We start from the raw sequence: 17,824 nt of genomic DNA on the forward strand, positions 1-17,824 counted from the left end.
TTTTTTCTTTTTTTCTGGGAGACAAAAGTTCCTGTAGTCTGAAAGCCCGAATCTTTAAATTCTTGGAAAAATTACTAAACTCATCCTATCTGGACAAGAGCAGAGAATAGAAAGGACTCTGTGCTTCCTTGTCAGCAACTGTTGGGTGGTGGGGGGCCCCCAAGGGGAAGGTGAGTCTACAGGGTTTCGGAACTTAACACCTTGTTCCTCCTTCTCAGGTAGGAAGAAGGAAGACCTTCCTTGGTAAAGAAACCAATATAGGAAGGAAGACTTGTCCTACATCCTCAGCCTCAGAGCAGTGGGATTTTATTGCTATTGAGAGAGACAGTGGTTCGTTTGCACGTGGATCCCCAGCATAATGAACTTTCAGATGTGAACGAGGTCAGCTTTTCCTGGGTGAGGCTCCTTGATTTTCCTGGCGGCATCTGTTCCTTCACTACTGCACCCCTTCCCTACCTCTCTTAGAGGATGGCTCAACTTTGTGCCCCCCCTTTTTTTTTTTACCTCCTCTCCATCATTACGAAGGAAGATTCTTCTGCTAGTACAGAGCACAGGGAGAGTGTGTGTTAGACTCCATAACTTCTCAAGGAAGTTTGGGATGACTAATTTAATTGATCCCTTTGGCCAGATGCCCAGATATTTGGTCAAACACTGTTTTATGGATGTTTCTGTGAGGGTGTTGGGGATGAAATTAACATTTAAGTCTGTGGACTTTGAGTAAAACCCATTGCCCCACCCTAGGTGAGGGTGGGTGTGTGCTAAGTTGCCTCTTTGTGACCCCATGCACTGTAACGCACTAGGCTCCTCTGTCCATGGATTCTCCAGGCAAGAATACCGGAGTGAGTTGCCGTGCCCTCGTCCAGGGGGTCTTCCTGCCTCAGGGACTGAACCTGTGTCTTTTACACCTCCTGCATTGGCGGGCCGGTTCTTTGCCACTGGTGCCACCTGGGAAGCCCCACCTTAGGCGGGTGGGCCTCATCTAATCAGGTGAAGGCCTGAATAGAAAGGCTCATCCTCCTCTGAGCAGGAAAGAATTCTCCAGCAGACAGCTTTCAGACTTGAACCAGAGCATTGGCTCTCCCTGGGTCTTCCTCTTGGGATAGGTATGGATGTAGATGTAAGTAGACATAAGTATGGATACATACGGATACAGAGAGTTTCTGAGCCTACATGTCAGGCCTATACTCTTACTTTTTCTTCAAGCTTGTGCTAACATTCTCATACCATCATCATCACATCATTTCAACCATACAGTAAGTCATTTTCCCCCAGTAATGTGGACACTGTTTATCTCTAGAATTCTTGGGGGGAAATGTGTTCTTTTTTGTTATGGAAGCTTTGTTTTCCCTATTCTGCCATAAAGCTGAAAATGGAACTCACTTAGCCCTAGAAATCAAACCTTGAACATGAATTAGGAGTTGGTTCCTTGTCAAAGGAACTCTTTGGTTTGCACTGATTTCGTCCTTGTATAATGAAAACAAACAAAACATTCTGAAAGCTTTGAGAGGCCACACTTTGCTCACTTCCCTTCCAGCTTCCTTCAATCTACCTGGTTTTCTAGTTATTCAACATTTATTGAAAACCTGCTCAGAATCAAGCCCTGTGGTCTCTTTGTGTGGGCTTGGATCTGTGGAAAGGATTCCAGGGAAGACGAGTCTTTGTGAATCTGGTCACTCTCAGTGGAAAAAACATTTTTTTTTCATTGATATAAGCCTAGATTTAAAACCTAGGCTGAACTGGTATTCTGTTTTAAGTTCTCAAAGCCCTTCATTACTCCCCACTCAGGCCTACTCATTTCAAGAAAATTTCAGGTTCTGTCTCACTTTCCCTGCCTGTTCTGAGGCCATGTTACCTGTTTTATTTGCCAAGTGCAGGATAGAGACAGGTCCAACTTTCCTTCTAGGAAGCCGCGGCTTCCTGAGACCTAGGCATGGCTCCCCCTAATTCAAGGTCACATAATAAAATATCATAACCAATAGTTTTTCACTCACTCTCTAGTTTAGCTCCCCTCAAGTGAGTGAACTATGGCTCTGGAAGATTAAAAAATTTATTTGCCTGTCATGAAATGTGACAAACCTGGGATACGGACCCAGGTTTTTTCTTCTTTAAGTCCACATTTTGGTCACTTTCTGCTTCCTAGGATCCTCAAACAATAAATGATAAATGGTCATTTTTATTGCCAAGCAGACTCTGTGAATCCAAGAAGCTGGAGGAAGACAGTGTTCTCTCCTGTACTGGTGTCTGTACGATGCTCTGAGCCTCACCCCACAACCAAACAAACTTTCATTAATGTTTCCTCCGTGACAAGAACTGTAACATGTGTGACTTATAACCACCCTGAGACCAATCCTGATTTTGAAATATCATCTCAACGGTGTAAGAAACAGGAATTGAGACTATTTACAACAGCTAGGATACGGAAGCAACTTAGATGTCCCTCAGCAGATGAATGGATAAGGAAGTTGTGGTGCTTATACACAGTGGACTATGACTCAGCTATAAAAAGAAAAGTATTTGAGTCAGTTCTAATGAGGTGGATGAAACTAGAGCCTATTATACAGAATGAAGTAAGTGAGAAACAGAAAGACAAATATCGTATATTAATGCATAAATATGAAATCTAGAAAGATGGTACCAATGATCCTATATGCAGGCAGCAACGGAGACAGACTTAAAGAACAGAATTTTGGACTCAGTGGGAGAAGGAGAGGATGGGATGATTTGAGAGAAAAGCACTGAAACATATAATTACCATATGTAAAATAGCCAGTGGGAGTTTGATGTATGGTGCAGGGAACCCAAAGCCTGTGCTCTGTGACAACCTAGAAGGATGGGGTGGGGAGGGGGGTAGAGGGGGCTTCGGGATGGGGGGCCACATGTAAACCTATGGTTGACTCATGCTGATGTATGGCAAAAGCCATCACAATATTAGAAAGCAATTATCCTCCAATTAAAATAAACAAATAATTTTTTTAAGGAAAGAAAGTGCATTAAAAAAAACAGGAAGCTGAGAATGATATTCTAAATTCTAAATTAAATATCCTGAGAAGGATATTCTAAATTTGGTCAATGTATCTATATTCATCCATAGATACATGTATAACAGAATCACATTGCTGTACACCTGAGACTAACACAAGATTGTAAATCAACTCTACATCAACTAAGCAAACTAAATTTTTAAAATGGAGAAGTCAGAATTCAAAGACAGAAGTCAGGCATATTTAAAATGTTACTTTCTTTTTGAACAAGAATGACAGCAACAATGGGCGACGTTTTGAATCACCAGCTAGGGTGTTTCTACTTGATCCACCTCCTTGGACCCGGTGTACAAGTGGTCTGTGTTTATGGATACCAAGCTAGAGTAGTTAGGAGAGCAGATCAAAAAGAAATAAATATATCCAAGACAATCGACTTGTCAAACACAAGGACGGCATATGGAGAGAAAAGGCTTTATGAGTGATGAGAGCCTCTGCTTTTGAGCTGAGACTCTGACCTAAACTGTAGACAGAGAGCACACCATCAGAGTTTTTCCTGGTCCACTCAGACCACGTGCTCTTGGCTTCATCATCCACACCTTCCTTTTTTTTGTTTGTTGTTGTTTTTTTTTTTTGGCAAGACCAAGTCCTCGGAGGATGTAGGGAATTCCTGGCACCCCAAGGATTGTACTCGTTTCTTATTAAGGGTCTTGGGCATTGAGGAGAGTCCAGAAGGATCAATTCATTCATTTTACAAATACAAACTTTCAGCATAAGAAGAAAGAATCATTCTTTTAAAAATAAAGGAAACCGAAGTAGAAAGTACAAACTTCTGAACCGTGTGGCTACGCCTCATCTGTTCCCGTAACATTAACTACCCATTTCCACGCTGGTGATTTCAGAGTCTTGTCCTCCACTTGCTCTTCCCTCCTCATATCCTCTGGAGCATTTCCAAGTTTCTGCCCCCAAATGCTGTACGTGCTGGGAGAGAGTGGTAGCCTGGGAACTGGAAGAGCCCTGCTATAACCCCTAAGCCAGACTTCCCTGGTAAAGAATCTGCCTGCAATTCAGGAGACTCCGGTTTGATTCCTGGGTTGGGAAGATCCCCTGGAGAAGGGGATGGCTACCTACTGCAGTGTTAATGGGTTCCCTGGTGGCTCAAATGGTAAAGAATCTGCTCATAATGTGAGGGACCTGGGTTTGATCCCTGGATTGGGAAGATCCCCTGAAGTAGGGCATGGCAACCCACTCCAGTATTCTTGCCTGGAAAATCCCTATGGACAGAGGCGCCTGGGGGGCTACAGTCCTTAGCCTTGCAAAGAGTTGGACATGACTGAGCAACTAAGCACATCACAACACAACCCCTAAGCCAGGACTCAGTAGGAACTTAATAAGTTGATGAGTAAATAAATGGATGCAGGAAAGTTTTGTTTTTGTTTTTTTGAGAAATCAGCAAAGTGATCCATGCATAAGCAATTTTATTTGATTAGTGAAACATAGATTGGGTTTCTATTGTTTGACAAATAGAATATGGGTATACTTGCTCCCAGTGGGGGTGACGGGTGGGGGTGGTTCTAAAGCGGTAATCCAGAGCTATTCGCTATAAAACAGTAATTAGAGAGGGAATAACAAGTTTCAGGCCATGAAAACTCTCTTCTGTGAATAGTTCTCAGTAAAAGAGAAGGTGGTGTTCTGGGGAGCAAGGACATGAATGGCGCTGAGGTCCCTTTTAGATTATTCCAGACAGAATAGTCCCAATTCTCTAGGTCTGCTCGTGTCCAGCGAGAGGAGGACAAGGAGAGACCTCCTGCAATTGCTGGGTTTGCGTTGCCAGAGAGAGGGCGGTCCCTTAGCCGCTTGGGTGGAGCAGGGCCTCCAGCGTCTTGTCCCTGACGCTCTTCAGGAAGCTCACGACGGCCGATCCGCCGGTGCCCCTCTCCTCGAGGGCCTGAGGGGGCCTCGGGAGGTGGCTGGTCCTCCGGGCCTTTGCTTTGGATGCGGCCGTGATGAGGTACTTGGTCACCAGGGCCAGGTGGTAGGTGCGCAGGGCTGCCAGGCTCTCCACACACTGGTTATAGGCCGTCAGAAGCTGGCCATTCCCAGAGGACAGGACGTGGGTCCTCAGGGAAGGAGCCCCGCGAATTTCTTCTACGAAGGCCCTGTGGGAAGGAGGCATGTAATCCCTCATCCTGTGCAGAAAATCAGCTGAAAGAAAGATGGCAGGACAAGGCTGTAACTCCCCAAGGAAAGATGAGCAAACCTGTCTGCCTGTCAAGACATTATGCCGCCCTGATCCTCATTACTCATCCTAACAGTATCCAGTCAACTTGTGGTTCTTTTGCTTACAGACATCACATCCTCCAAAGCGTTTTCTCTTTTTTAATTTAAAAAAAAAAATATTTTGGTTCCCTCACTCAGCATGTGGGAACTTAGTTCCCTGACCAGGGACTGAAGCTCCACCCGCTGTATTGGAAGCACAGGGTCTTAATCACCAGGGAATTCCCAAAGCCTCCAAATGGTGATTGGAAATGAGGAAGGGAAAAGAAGCAAGCCCCATTTCAGATAGCTAGTCTGGGACCAGCTCTACCAGCCAATGTATAAATAGTTATCATCTCTGAAATGTGGGCAAAATACCTCACTAGTCACACGAGGTGTATCCACAAAGGTAAGGCATGGACCCTTAAATGGAGGAGCTAAATATTCTGCTGAATTTTGTCAAGTGCTTCATTTTAGAGGGAGTGCTAAGGAAGAGGAAAGTGATAAAAGTTTCTGAGGGCAAGAAGATAAAGAATGAATAATTGTTTTAGTAATAGCCTCGACGTCAAATTGTTTAAAAATTGGGTCAATAGGTAAGTATGGGAAATATAGAAAGAAGAGAGATCATTTATAGGAAATTCGTTATGGGATTAATACTAATCATGGTACATCATTAACATCATCAAATCAGAAGCCCATGGAGTGTCACTCAGTCATGAAAAAGAATACTAGATCATTTGCAGAGATGTGGATGGGCTCTGAGTCTGTCACACAGAGTGAAATAGGTCAGAATGAGAAAAACAATATCATATATTAACACACATATATGGAATCTAGAAAAATGGTACAGATGAGCCTGTTTTCAGGGCAGGAGTAGAGACATAGATAGGTGGACAAACTGGGAGAGAAGGACCGATGTATGTAGATTACTGTGTACAAAACAGCTAGCTAGTGGGAACCTGCTGTAGAGCATAGGGAGCTCAGCTCGGTGCCCTGTGAGGACCTGGAGGTGGGATGGGGCAGCGAATGGGAGGGAAGTCCAAGAGGAAGTGGATATATGTGTGTGGATGGTGGACTCACTTCATTGTACAGCAGAAACTAACACAACATTCTAAAGCAATTATACTACACCCCCCCCCAAAAAAAAAGTAAAGCCCATGAAAATTGATCATAGCTCTAGAGAATTGCCTTTTGTGGGTAAGACTAGATTCTTCCCTGGTGGCTCAGACGGTAAAGCGTCTGCCTACAATGCCTACCACGTGGGAGATCTGGGTTCAATCTCTGGGTCAGGAAGATCTCCTGGAGGAGGAAATGGCACCCCACTCCAGTATTCTTGCCTGGAAAATCCCATGGATGGTGGAACCTGGTAGGCTACAGTCTATGGGGTTGCAAAGAGTCGGACACAACTGAGCGACTTCACTTTCTTTCTTTCTAGATTCTATGACCAAATTCTAGTCATTTTTTAAAATTTTTCTATTTTCTTATTCCAGCTTAGAAACTTTGCACTAGGAAATGTCTTTTTGCAGCTATTGAGCGTTTGGTTGATGATGGCAGGTAAGGAAAGGCACCCTTTCAAGCCTCCAAGATGGCAGAACCCTGTTTGGGTCTAGAGGGACGTGGGCTGAGGCTGCACTATTTTCATGGGGACAGGCTTCAGTGGAGGAACCCACATCTATCAGCAGCTACACCCTGACTTGGCAACACTGTGCCTGGGCCTCAGTCTCCAGACCACTCCCCCACTCTAGAAAAAGCAATCTACTGCCTAAGGATCCAAATAAAGTTACAGGGGACTGCTGGAAATTCAGCAGCGTTTTAAAGTTCAGAAGTAAAACCCAACATTCAGCTGAGCTCTGATATGAATTGGCTGGATACAATCACAGATGGCAGGCACATAGACTCCTGGTTAATCAGGAGGAGTACAGACTTTCTGACCTATAGTTGGACTTACCAATTGGTAAAAACAGCTCTGCTCTTCCTCTCTGATAGGGAAAAAAAAAAAAAACAAGAAAAAAGAAAAATGGCTGATTTACCACTCTCCTTGCTGTGACGGACACCCAAGAACTCATCAAAGGCATGGAGCATTGTGCTCTGAGCAGCGCTTCCACCAGAGTAACTCAGGGGCTCTTTGGAGACACCTTCGTATACCAAGCCCACAGGCAGTGCTGGGTTATCCTTCCATCTAGATAAGAACAAAAGTCACATGGAAGTGCATACTAGGATTTAAGAGTATCTTTTCTGATCGGGATACAGATCAAGCAAGAAAGAGAACACCCTTTCCTATCTTCTCTTTTCTCTCCTCTTCTGTCACCCTGATTCCATGTCCTTATCTTTTTGTCTGAGTCTCCCTCTTTCTGAGTCCCCAAACCATTTTACTCATTTCACTGTCTGATATTTTAGAGGGTCTTGAACACTCTCGGCGTGTATGTGGGTAACTCCACAATGAGACAGAATCAGCAACCCCAAGAATACACTGTGTGTGTGTGTTAGTCACTCAGTCATGTCCAACTCTGTGACCCCATGGCCTGTACCCTGCTGGGCTCCTTTTTCCATGGAATTCTCCAGACGAGAATATAGTTTACATATCACATTCACCTACATTTTCTCATTTACTCTTTCTGGAATAGATCCAGACAGGCATTTTAAAACCCACTGAATAGAGAAACAGTTTCAAGGCGCTGTCTCCAGGACCACCATTCTTAGTGCAGCAACTAGAACTTGACCCCTGAATTGGTAATTCTCTAGTTTCACTTCCCAAGACCCCACCCACCCACATGTTAATTTCTTTTGATGAGAACAAAATATTCTTCTCTTATTGCCGGGAACCCTGTTGTTAGTGCTTTAAATAGCAGATGGCAGACTTACATTGGTGTCTGCCGTCCTTCCTGTAATTCTAAAGATCATCTTGCTCAAGAGAAGGGTAACACGCACATCACACACATACAGAAGCCTCAGACAGACGGCTCAGCGGGCATCCGTGACCTTTTTCAAATACCTCCCTGAATAGGAAACACTCTTATTTTCTTTGGGGGCTGTTTTGCATCAGCTCTTCTGCAGTTTTGCTGGATGAATATCATAGTGGCCTTTGCATTTGGAGAAATATCACCACACAAGGAGATGACAGACAGACAGAAGAGCCCAGAGTGAATGGGAGGAGCTCAGGGAGGGTCTGAGTCTAAGCTCAAAACCTGCTGTGGCTCTTAGGAGAGAGGACTCTGTCTTAGGCAGATGTGGAATTGAGTCTCAGCTTTGATACTTAGTAACTCTGAGCCTTGGCTGAGTTAACTCACTTCCCAAGCCTCAGTTTCTTCATCGGAATAATATTAGTATCAATCTTACTGGTTGTTGGGAGAACTGATTAAAATAATACCTGCTCAGTGTCTGAAAAATATTATGTTCAATAAATATTAGCCATTTTATCATACTATTCACACTGAATTGTAACCTCAGCTCCCTCCTTTCATTTTTTGGTAACTTTATACAAGCCCCTTCTTAGCCTCAGTTCTCCTTACCTGTGCATACGAGCTCAGTCAGTCAGTGTCAGACTCTGTGACCCCACGGACTGTAGCCTACTCAGCTCCTCAGTCCATGGGATTTTCCAGGCAAGAATACTGGAGTGGGTTGCCGCTTCCTCCTCCATGGGATTTTGCTGACCCAGGGGTGAAACCCACATCTCCTGCGTCTCCTGCCTTGGCACGTGGGTTCTTTACCACTAAGCCGCCTGTGAAGTCCCTCCTAACTTGTACCTAGTACCTAGAGCGGCTGAAAGCATCAAGTGCATTCCAGAAAGGTGTGATGACTCATCAGAGTTTGGGACACTGGTCCAATAAAACTTCTAAACAACATTTTATGGGGCAGAAATGTTGAAGACCGGGCGGCTATTGTGTGATAAGTGGACCAAACATTGGCAGTATTGGTTCGGATTGTTCTCTGTGATCCTGTTGATGGTCTCCTTCGGTCACTCTGGGCTGCTTCCTAGCCCCTTCCCTTCATGACCGCTTCTAAGTGCTGGACACTCTCAGGACTTAGTCCTTGCATCTCTCACTAGTCTCATTCCCACATCATCTCATTTCACCTCACGGATTTTAAAGCCACCATAATGGGACTATGGACAAATGTGCCCCCGAGCCCCTTCCTTATATTCCAGATACAAGTGGTCAGCTGCCTACGAGACATCTCCGTAGGAAGGGCTTCACCCCAAACTGACCTCTCCATCCCCCCTTCCTTTTGCCAGGTCAGCTCCTCCCATGTCTCTGCCCTCGGAGAAAAGCCAATGGCAGCTCCATTCTTTCCATGGGTCCAGCCATACACCTAGAGTCCTGTCTGACGGACTTCTTTCTCTTCCGTTCTATGTGCAATCCAAGAGCAGATCCTGTCAACCTTCCCTTCAATCCATATCGATTCAGAACTGACCGTTTCTCAGTGTCTCTACTGCCCCCATCCAAGCCCAGGCCACCACGCTATCTTGCGGTCGGAGCTTCCTAAGTGCTTTCCTGGGTCCCTTCTATTCCCCCGCTCAGAAGATGAGTGACGGCCTGAAACTTCAGACAGCTCATGTCACTTTTCTCAGAACTCGCCCATGCTGTTCATCACAGTCAGAAAGGAAACCAAGGCACCTCTATACAGTCTGGTCTCCCCATCACTTGTATTCCTCATTCTCCCCACCTTTCCTCCTTGAGAGCACTTCTGGGCTCAGGGCAGCTCTTCCTTCAGAAGTCCTCCCACACCTGGGTCCCTGTGACCTTGCTCCTTTTGCACGGAGCAGGTACCTGAGTAGCTTACTCCTCACTTCCTTTGCGTGTCTTCTTAAACATCCTTTAGGAACATGGCATTCACAGACCACAATAAATAAAAACTTCACCCACCACTCATAACATTCCGTAATGCTCCTATTCTACTTTAAATCTGTCTATAGCTTTTATTGTTGTAACACATTGGGTATGATACTTGCCTTCCTTATATTTATTTATTCATTAATTCATATTAATAAAATAAAATACATTTATTTACTTATAATTCTAGTAAATTATAATTCATATATTTATTCATTAATTATTCATATATTGATAAACATGTGCTATGATTAACATGTAAGCTCCACAGGAATGAACTGGTTGTTTGTTCTACTGCTTCATTCCCAGCACCTATTAATAGAACCATGCCTGGCATTGACATAGTCCTCACTAAGTATTTGATCAATGAAGGGATGAAAAAATAGCATTATATAATTAAACATTAAATATCTAGAATAGGTAAAATGTTAGTCGCTCAGCTGTGTTTGACTCTTTGTGATCCCATGGACTATACAGCCCAGCCCACAAGACTCTTCTGTCCATGGATTTCTCTAGGCAAGAATATTAGAGTGAGTTGCCATTTCCTTCTCCAGGGGATCTTCCTGACACAGGGATCGAACCTGGGTCTCCTGCATTGCAGGCAGATTCTTTATTGTATGAACCATCAGAGAAGCCCCAGAATATGTAAATCCAAGTGTACTTCTTGAAAGGACCTGGCCAGTTTAACAGAATAGATAAAAGAAAAACAGTGTGAAAGTTAAAATAAATAAAAAGAAGGCATCTATTTTCAAAACCCATATTCTCCATCTATGATGAGATTAATCTGAGGAAGAAAAACTGGGTTCCTCTCAATAGCCCAAGAATTGCTCCCATGCCTTCTTAAGGCCTAAATTGTTCTTGGTGAAGAAAAGGAATTATTTTCCTTTCAAGTCTCTATAGGCAAGTTTATTTTTAGCCTTTTTTGTAGCATATTTCTAGTAAACCTCAGAGAGGGGGATGGTTAAACAGGAAAAAAGAAAGAAAGAAATGCGATGACATTTTTTTCCAAAGGGACTGATACCTTCCCTGAGAAATTTAACATGAATGGGAAATAAAGGGAACTGTTTCATTTACAGATGGACTCTCTCAAAACTTCTAAGTCAATTTTTTAAAAAGTCAACAGAAATAATAAATCAAGCGTAGGACAAACCAAGAACACAGGGACAGATTTAGATTTTTCAAGACAAGTCTACTAGGAACGTTCAACAATCCAGACGTTCTTGGCCACCAGCATTTTTAGGAATGGCTACTGGCCATTGGTTTATTTAACTGTCTGGGGAATAATTTTGAGGCTCAGAAACAGAAAGCGGGCATTTATGTAGATCAGAGATAAAGGGCATCACTGACCCAGAAACTTATTTTAATGAAAATGAAGTTACCCTCTGGTCTCCATTTAATCATGACACAGGAAGTCCCCTACTTAGGAACCCTGCAGTTACTAACTTTCAAAGATGCTGCAGCTTGCCCTCCATTTCCTATTTGCTGATGACCCTTCAGCTCTACCATCCCCTTCTTCCTCTCTTCCCCCAGCCAGTAACTCTTTTTAACTGTTCACTGGGTGCCAGCCCCTGGATGCCATCTGTGGTGCTGCACTGCTGTACTTTTCAAGGCACTGTACTGTAAGATCAATTTTTTAAAAAAATTGTGTGTGTGTGTTTGTTATGTATTATCTGTGTGAAAAGCATTATAAACCTATTCAGTATGATTCCATATATTGGATGGTGTTTATTGGGTACCTAGGCAAACTTTGTTGGACTTAGGATTGGACTCTCAGAACGGACTCGTTCATATGTAGGAGACTTACTGGAGAAGGAATTCTAAAAACGTTGCCCCAAGATTCCCATTCTAACTCCAAGAACTGTTAATATTATAAGACAGCATGCCTGTGGATATGATATATGGCAAGCAAAAGGAACCCTGAAGGTGTAATTAAGGCCACTAACTAGTGACCTTAATATAGGCCGTTATCCTGGATTACCTAGAGGAGATTAATCACACAAGACCTTAAAAGCAGGGAGTTTTCTCTGGCTGGTGGCAGGAGACCTCTGAGAGGTCTGAACTATGAGAAGAGTCAGGAGTGCCGTTGCTGAATAGCAGGGGCCTTTTGCCACTTCCCAGGAGGTGCAGTGGTATAGAATCTTCCTGTCCATACAGGAGATGTAGGAGCTGAGGGTTCAATCCCTGGGTCAGGAAGATCCCCTGAAGAAGGAAGTGCAATCCACTCCACTCCACTATTCTTGCCTGGAAATTCAGAAGAGCCCAGTGGGCTACAGCCCATGGGGTTGCAAAGAGTGGGACAAAACTGAGTGACTGAGCAGACACAAAAACACACGTGTGTGACAAGCGACTCTGGAGGCTTCTAGAAGCTGAGAGCAGACTCTGCCAGTAAAGAAAGGGACCTCAGTTCCCAAACCACAATGAGCTGATTCTGCTGAACACCTGAATGAGTTTGGAAGTGAATCTTCCCCAGATTCTCAGGATCAGGGCTCAAGCCCAGCAGACCCTCTGACTTCAGCCTTTTGAGGTCCCAAGCAGAGAAGCAAGCTGAGCCTACCCGGTCTTGTGACCCATAGGAAGGTGAGATCATGAGTGAGGCTTGCTAAACTGTGCTATTTGTTACGGAATGGTGGAGACCAACACAGACTCAAAGGGAAAAGTGAAGCACAAAGATTTTCCAGAATTAGGTCTTCATAAATCCCAGGCTTTTTTTTTTTAATGGCCTTTTCTTCTCCCTTCTAATCCTACCGAAGCTTCTCTGCATGTTTTATTTAATATTTGTTGCTAGAATCTATTCCACAATCAGATCTTTGTCTTAACCTTTGCGTGTGTGTGCTCAGTGGCTCCGTCATGTCCAACTCTTTGCAACTTCATAGAATTAACCCACCCGGCAACTCTGCTAATAGGCTTTTCCAGGCAAGAATACTGGAGTGGGTTGCCATTTCCTCCTCCAGGGGATCTTCCCGATCCAGAGATCAAACCTGAGTCTCTTTCTACGTTGGCAGGTGACTTTTTAACCACGAGCACCACCCAGGAAACCTCCCTGGTGATGGTACATGCTAAAGATGGAGAGCAAGAAGAGTCTTCAGCTGTTAACCAAAAGATTGGTGGTTTGAGCCCACCCAGGGATGACTGCCCCGTAACCTCTTTAGGATGTAGTTTAAGGGTTTGCAGTGGCTCAGACGGTAAAGAATCTGCCTGCAATATGGGAGACCTGGGTTTGATCCCTGGGTTAGGATGATCCCCTGGAGAAGAAAATGGCAATCCACTCCAGTATTCTGGCCTGGAGAATCCCATGGACAGAGGAGCCTTGCTATAGTTCATGGAGTTGCAAAGAGTGGGACACAACTGAGCGGCTAACACTTTCACAGGATGGATAATCTCTTTGTGGGGGTTTCAGGAGTGAAGGGTACACAGGGAAAGTATAAATTCTGAGATACACTCTCAATTCCATTCCTTTGCTCTTCCCCTGTCCTTCTCTTTTCCCCATAATCCAGGTACCCGTTACTCTCAAGTTATTCTCTGGAAAACTTGCTTCCACTCTCTGTCCCTACAGTGAGGGGTCCACACCCAGGCTAGCCTTCCCTGAAACTGTCTCACACCCACACACTCATGCAGTCTAGAGAAAATACTTAATATACATGGTGACTCCATGCACTAAAGCTACTGATGAATCAGCACATCTATTGATGTTGGTATTAGGTGTGACTCTTGCTACATCCAGACACAGCTCAACATTCTAGCAACAGTGCTTCAGGCACCTTCTAGTTATCAAGATGGTCTTTGCTGTTGCTGCTAAGTCACTTCAGTCGTGTCCGACTCTGTGTGACCGCATAGACGGCAGCCCACCAGGCTCCCCTGTCTGTGGGATTTTCCAAGCAAGAACACTGGAATGGGTTGCCATTTCCTTCTTCAGTGCGTGAAAGTGATGTCACTCAGTCATGTCTGACTCTTAGCAACCCCATGGACTGCAGCCTACCAGGCTCCTCCATCCATGGGATTTTCCAGGCAAAAGTACTGGAGTGGGGTGCCACTGCCTTCTCCAAGATGGTCTCTAGGTGATGACTATTCCACGTTTACCTCTTTTATCCACTGTTCCCACCTTTTACTCTTCATCCTTAAAATATTCATTTCTCTCAGTTGATGTGAATAGGAAGCCATCTCATTAAAATATGTCAAATTATGACTAATATATTATAAATAAGAAATGTATCTAATCATGAAGAATACCAGGAATATGAAAAACTGTCATGGGGTAGCTATTCCAGGAATGTTAAAAGGAAGCTTTTCAGAGGGAGGGGAAGGAAAAAGGGATATAAATAGTTGAGCTTTGGGGTGGCACACTGAGCTTTTTCTCCCTCCTTCCTCCAGGTGGTTTTCTTAGAAAGGTGAATACAAATCGAATCTAAAGGGATGGCCTCAGGACAATTACTCTAAATAGTCACCCTTCAGTGTCGTTTGTCACGCAGATGGCACCCCATTCCCCATTGCTTTTATCCAAGAGTGAATCCCCGGGTGATTCCTTTGTTATGGAGAGTTACTTGGTGTCTTTCTTTCTCTGGGAAGTTTCTGCCTGTAAGTCTGGGAAAGGCTACAGACGTTTCAAGCCAGGGAAGACCTGAACTGTACTTACCCAGAGAGGAAGATCCGGATGACTGAATAAAATACGTCTGGATTTACGCAATCTAGAGGAGAAATCAAAATGTGAATTTTACTACAGGCAACAAAAGCAATAGGTTCCATGTGCTCGGGCTCCGAAGCCCTCCCGGGTGCCTCCCCTATCTGATGTGCAGAGAAATCTGGCAGCGGGAGCAATGTCCCCTCCTGTCGCCCCCTCGCTGCTGCTTCCAGGAGCAGCTGCACGACTGGCCTTTTCCACCTGTGCTTCTTCCCTGTTCTGAACAACAACCAAAAAGGGAGGCCAAGCCCATCTTTAAAACACTTAGTGTCACCTTTTTAAAGAGACATAATATTTGAGAGAACCTGGGAAGCGGAAAGGAGAAAAGCAGAGAGGATCTGCTCTCTGACCCCTCAGTGTCCGGGCAGAGTGTGGAGGGCACTCCGCCCAGGCTCTGCCGCACCTGGCCGGGCACAGGCTCGCCGACCTATATTCACTAGCCTGTGAAGTTTGCTCTGAACCTAAGTCAGGGAGTGGGCTCACTGCTTTCACTAGTTTATTAACTGGTACGCAAGGAGGCACGTCCTCACATTTGTACTGAGCTCCTTCGGGTTTCTTTTTTATCCACTGTACTTTTATGCGGACCATTTGTAAAGTCTGTGAGGATTGGTTACAGTGTTGCTTCTGGTTTATGCTTTGGTGTTTTTCTTTTTTTGGCCAAGAGAGACGTGAGATCTTAGCTCCCCAACCAGGGCACCCACATCCGCTGCCCTGGAAGGTAAAGTCTTAACCACTAGACCACCAGAAAAGTCCCTTTTATCCATCCTCTTTTGACCGTGATTCTCTCTTCCTCATGCTTGTGACCCTCTGGGATCTGACATGTTTCTTTCTCTGTTTCTGTTATCCAGATTCCTGTTTATGTTTCTTTGTTTCTGAGCAAAGAAAAAAAAAAAAAACACACACACACACAAACTTTTTTTTTGATGAGACCCAAAGAATGACATCAGTTTGGGTCATCTGTATATCAGTGACATCTGTATATCATCAATTTACCTTTTCCACGGTCACACCTGGTCTCTGGTCCTCTATCTCTGTTTTCTCTGAAGCCCCCAGGGCCCAGGTAACTCAAGTCTTGCCTCAGCCTCAGGGCTTCCCAGGGCCTCTGAGGGCTGCCACAGCCCCCCCTGCTCATCTGCACCAAGGTGCCATGCGCTGGACTTTTCGCTGGGCCCTGTTTCTGGGTCTTCTCCGTTTGGTGCTGTGTTCCCACAGATACGCTAAGTACTATGTACAACTTCTTGCTGAAACAATAATGACTGGAGGTAGTTTAATGTGTTACCCGTCTCATCATATTTACAGAGGGAAAGTCAAATGAGTTTTCAACAACATGAGATAATTTGTTTTTCTTTTTCTGAGTATGCCCCGCAGCTTATAAAATCTTAGTTCTCAGACCAGGGATTGAAGCCAGAGTCATAGCCACTGGACCATTAGGTAATTCCCAAAAGTGAGGTAATTTTAATACAAAAATTTTCAAGATAGAAATAATCCATTCATGATTAAAACAAACAAAAAAATTAGCTAATTTGGAATAGGCAGGAAATTCCTCCTTAAACTGATAAAAGGAATCCACAGAAAGACTTCAGGACATATTACACTTAATAGTGAAATATTAAAAATGTCTTTTAAAATGTAAGACAAAACCAAGTATCAGCACTTCCATTCAACACTATGTTAGGCACCACCTCGCCTGAAGAATAAGAATAAAAATTAAAAGAAAGAAAAGTTATAAGGATGGTAAATGAAAAAAAACAAAACAATGTTATTCTCAAATAATATGATTTTTATGTAGAAAACCCAGAGAGTCAACAGATCATTATTAGAATTAATGAGTGGTTATCAAAGTGCTAGATTCAAGCTTCATATCAAATATCAATTTCATCCTAAACCAGGAACAAAGAGGGATCCAAAGATATGATCAGTTCAGTTCAGTTCAGTTGCTCAGTCATGTCTGACTCTTTGTGACCCCATGAACCACAGCACTCCAGGCCTCTCTGTCCATCACCAACTCCTGGAGTCCACCCAAGCCCATGTCCATTGAGTCGGTGATGCCAAGAAACCATCTCATCCTCTGTTGTCCCCTTCTCCTCCTGCCCTCAATCTTTCCCAGCATCAGGGTCTTTGAAAATGAGTCAGCTCTTCACATCAGGTGGCCAAAGTATTGGAGTTTCAGCTTCACAATCAGTCGTCCCAATGAACACTCAGGCTGATCTCCTTTAGTATGGACGGGTTGGATCTCCTTGCAGTCCAAGGGACTCTCAAGAGTCTTCTCCAACACCACAGTTCAAAAGCATCAATTCTTCAGCACTCAGCTTTCTTCACAGTTCAACTCTCACATCCATACATGACCACTGGAAGAACCATAGCCTTGACTAGACGGACCTTTGTTGACAAAATAATGTCTCTGCTTTTTAATATGCTGTCTAGGTTGGTCATAACTTTCCTTCCAAGGATTAAGTGTCTTTTAATTTCATGGCTGCAATCACCATCTGCAATCACCATCTATATTTTTTGGAGTCCCCAAAAATAAAGTCAACCACTGTTTCCCCATCTATTTGCCATGAAGTAATGGGACCAGATGCCATGATCTTAGTTTTCTGAATGTTCAGTTTTAAGCCAACCTTTTCACTCTCCTCTTTCACTTTCATCAAGAGGCTCTTTAATTCTTCTTCACTTTTTGCCATAAGGGTGGTATCATCTGCATATCTGAGGTGATTGATATTTCTTCCGGCAATCTTGATTCCAGCTTGTGTTTCTTCCAGCTCAGCATTTCTCATGATGTACTCTGCATATAAGTTAAATAAGCAGAGTGACAATATACAGCCTTGACGTACTCCTTTTCCTATTTGGAACCAGTCTGTTGTTCTATGTCCAGTTCTAACTGTTGCTTCCTGGCCTGCATACAGGATTCTCAAGAGGCAGGTTAGGTGGTCTGGTATTCCCATCTCTTTCAGAATTTTCCACAGTTTATTGTGATCCACACTGTCAAAGGCTTTGGCATAGTCAATAAAGCAGAAATAGATGTTTTCCTGAAACTCTCTTGCCTTTTCCATGATCCAGTGGATGTTGGCAATTTGATCTCTGGTTCC

The 17,824-nt window shown here is 44.0% G+C and overlaps 1 protein-coding gene across 4 annotated transcripts in view; it reads right to left on the minus strand.

Moving 5' to 3' along the window:
- Window positions 1-4,511: 4,511 nt before the first annotated feature.
- The window catches only part of IDO2 (indoleamine 2,3-dioxygenase 2), a 64,665-nt gene continuing 51,352 nt past the window's right edge, over window positions 4,512-17,824 (minus strand). For 3 of the 4 annotated variants that reach the window (XM_068970912.1, XM_068970911.1, XM_068970914.1), the window contains 3 exons: window positions 14,694-14,745; window positions 7,265-7,413; window positions 4,512-5,183 (listed from right to left, as the gene is read on the minus strand). In XM_068970912.1, the coding sequence (XP_068827013.1) occupies window positions 4,828-5,183; window positions 7,265-7,413; window positions 14,694-14,745 (557 nt within the window). In that variant the 3' untranslated portion in view covers window positions 4,512-4,827. The remainder of the gene's footprint in view (window positions 5,184-7,264; window positions 7,414-14,693; window positions 14,746-17,824) is intronic. The other variant, XM_068970915.1, reaches the window with a different exon arrangement.

The sequence above is a fragment of the Capricornis sumatraensis genome, chromosome 4, assembly GCF_032405125.1.
Source record: "Capricornis sumatraensis isolate serow.1 chromosome 4, serow.2, whole genome shotgun sequence".
In the NCBI taxonomy this organism is placed as follows: Eukaryota; Metazoa; Chordata; class Mammalia; order Artiodactyla; family Bovidae; genus Capricornis; species Capricornis sumatraensis.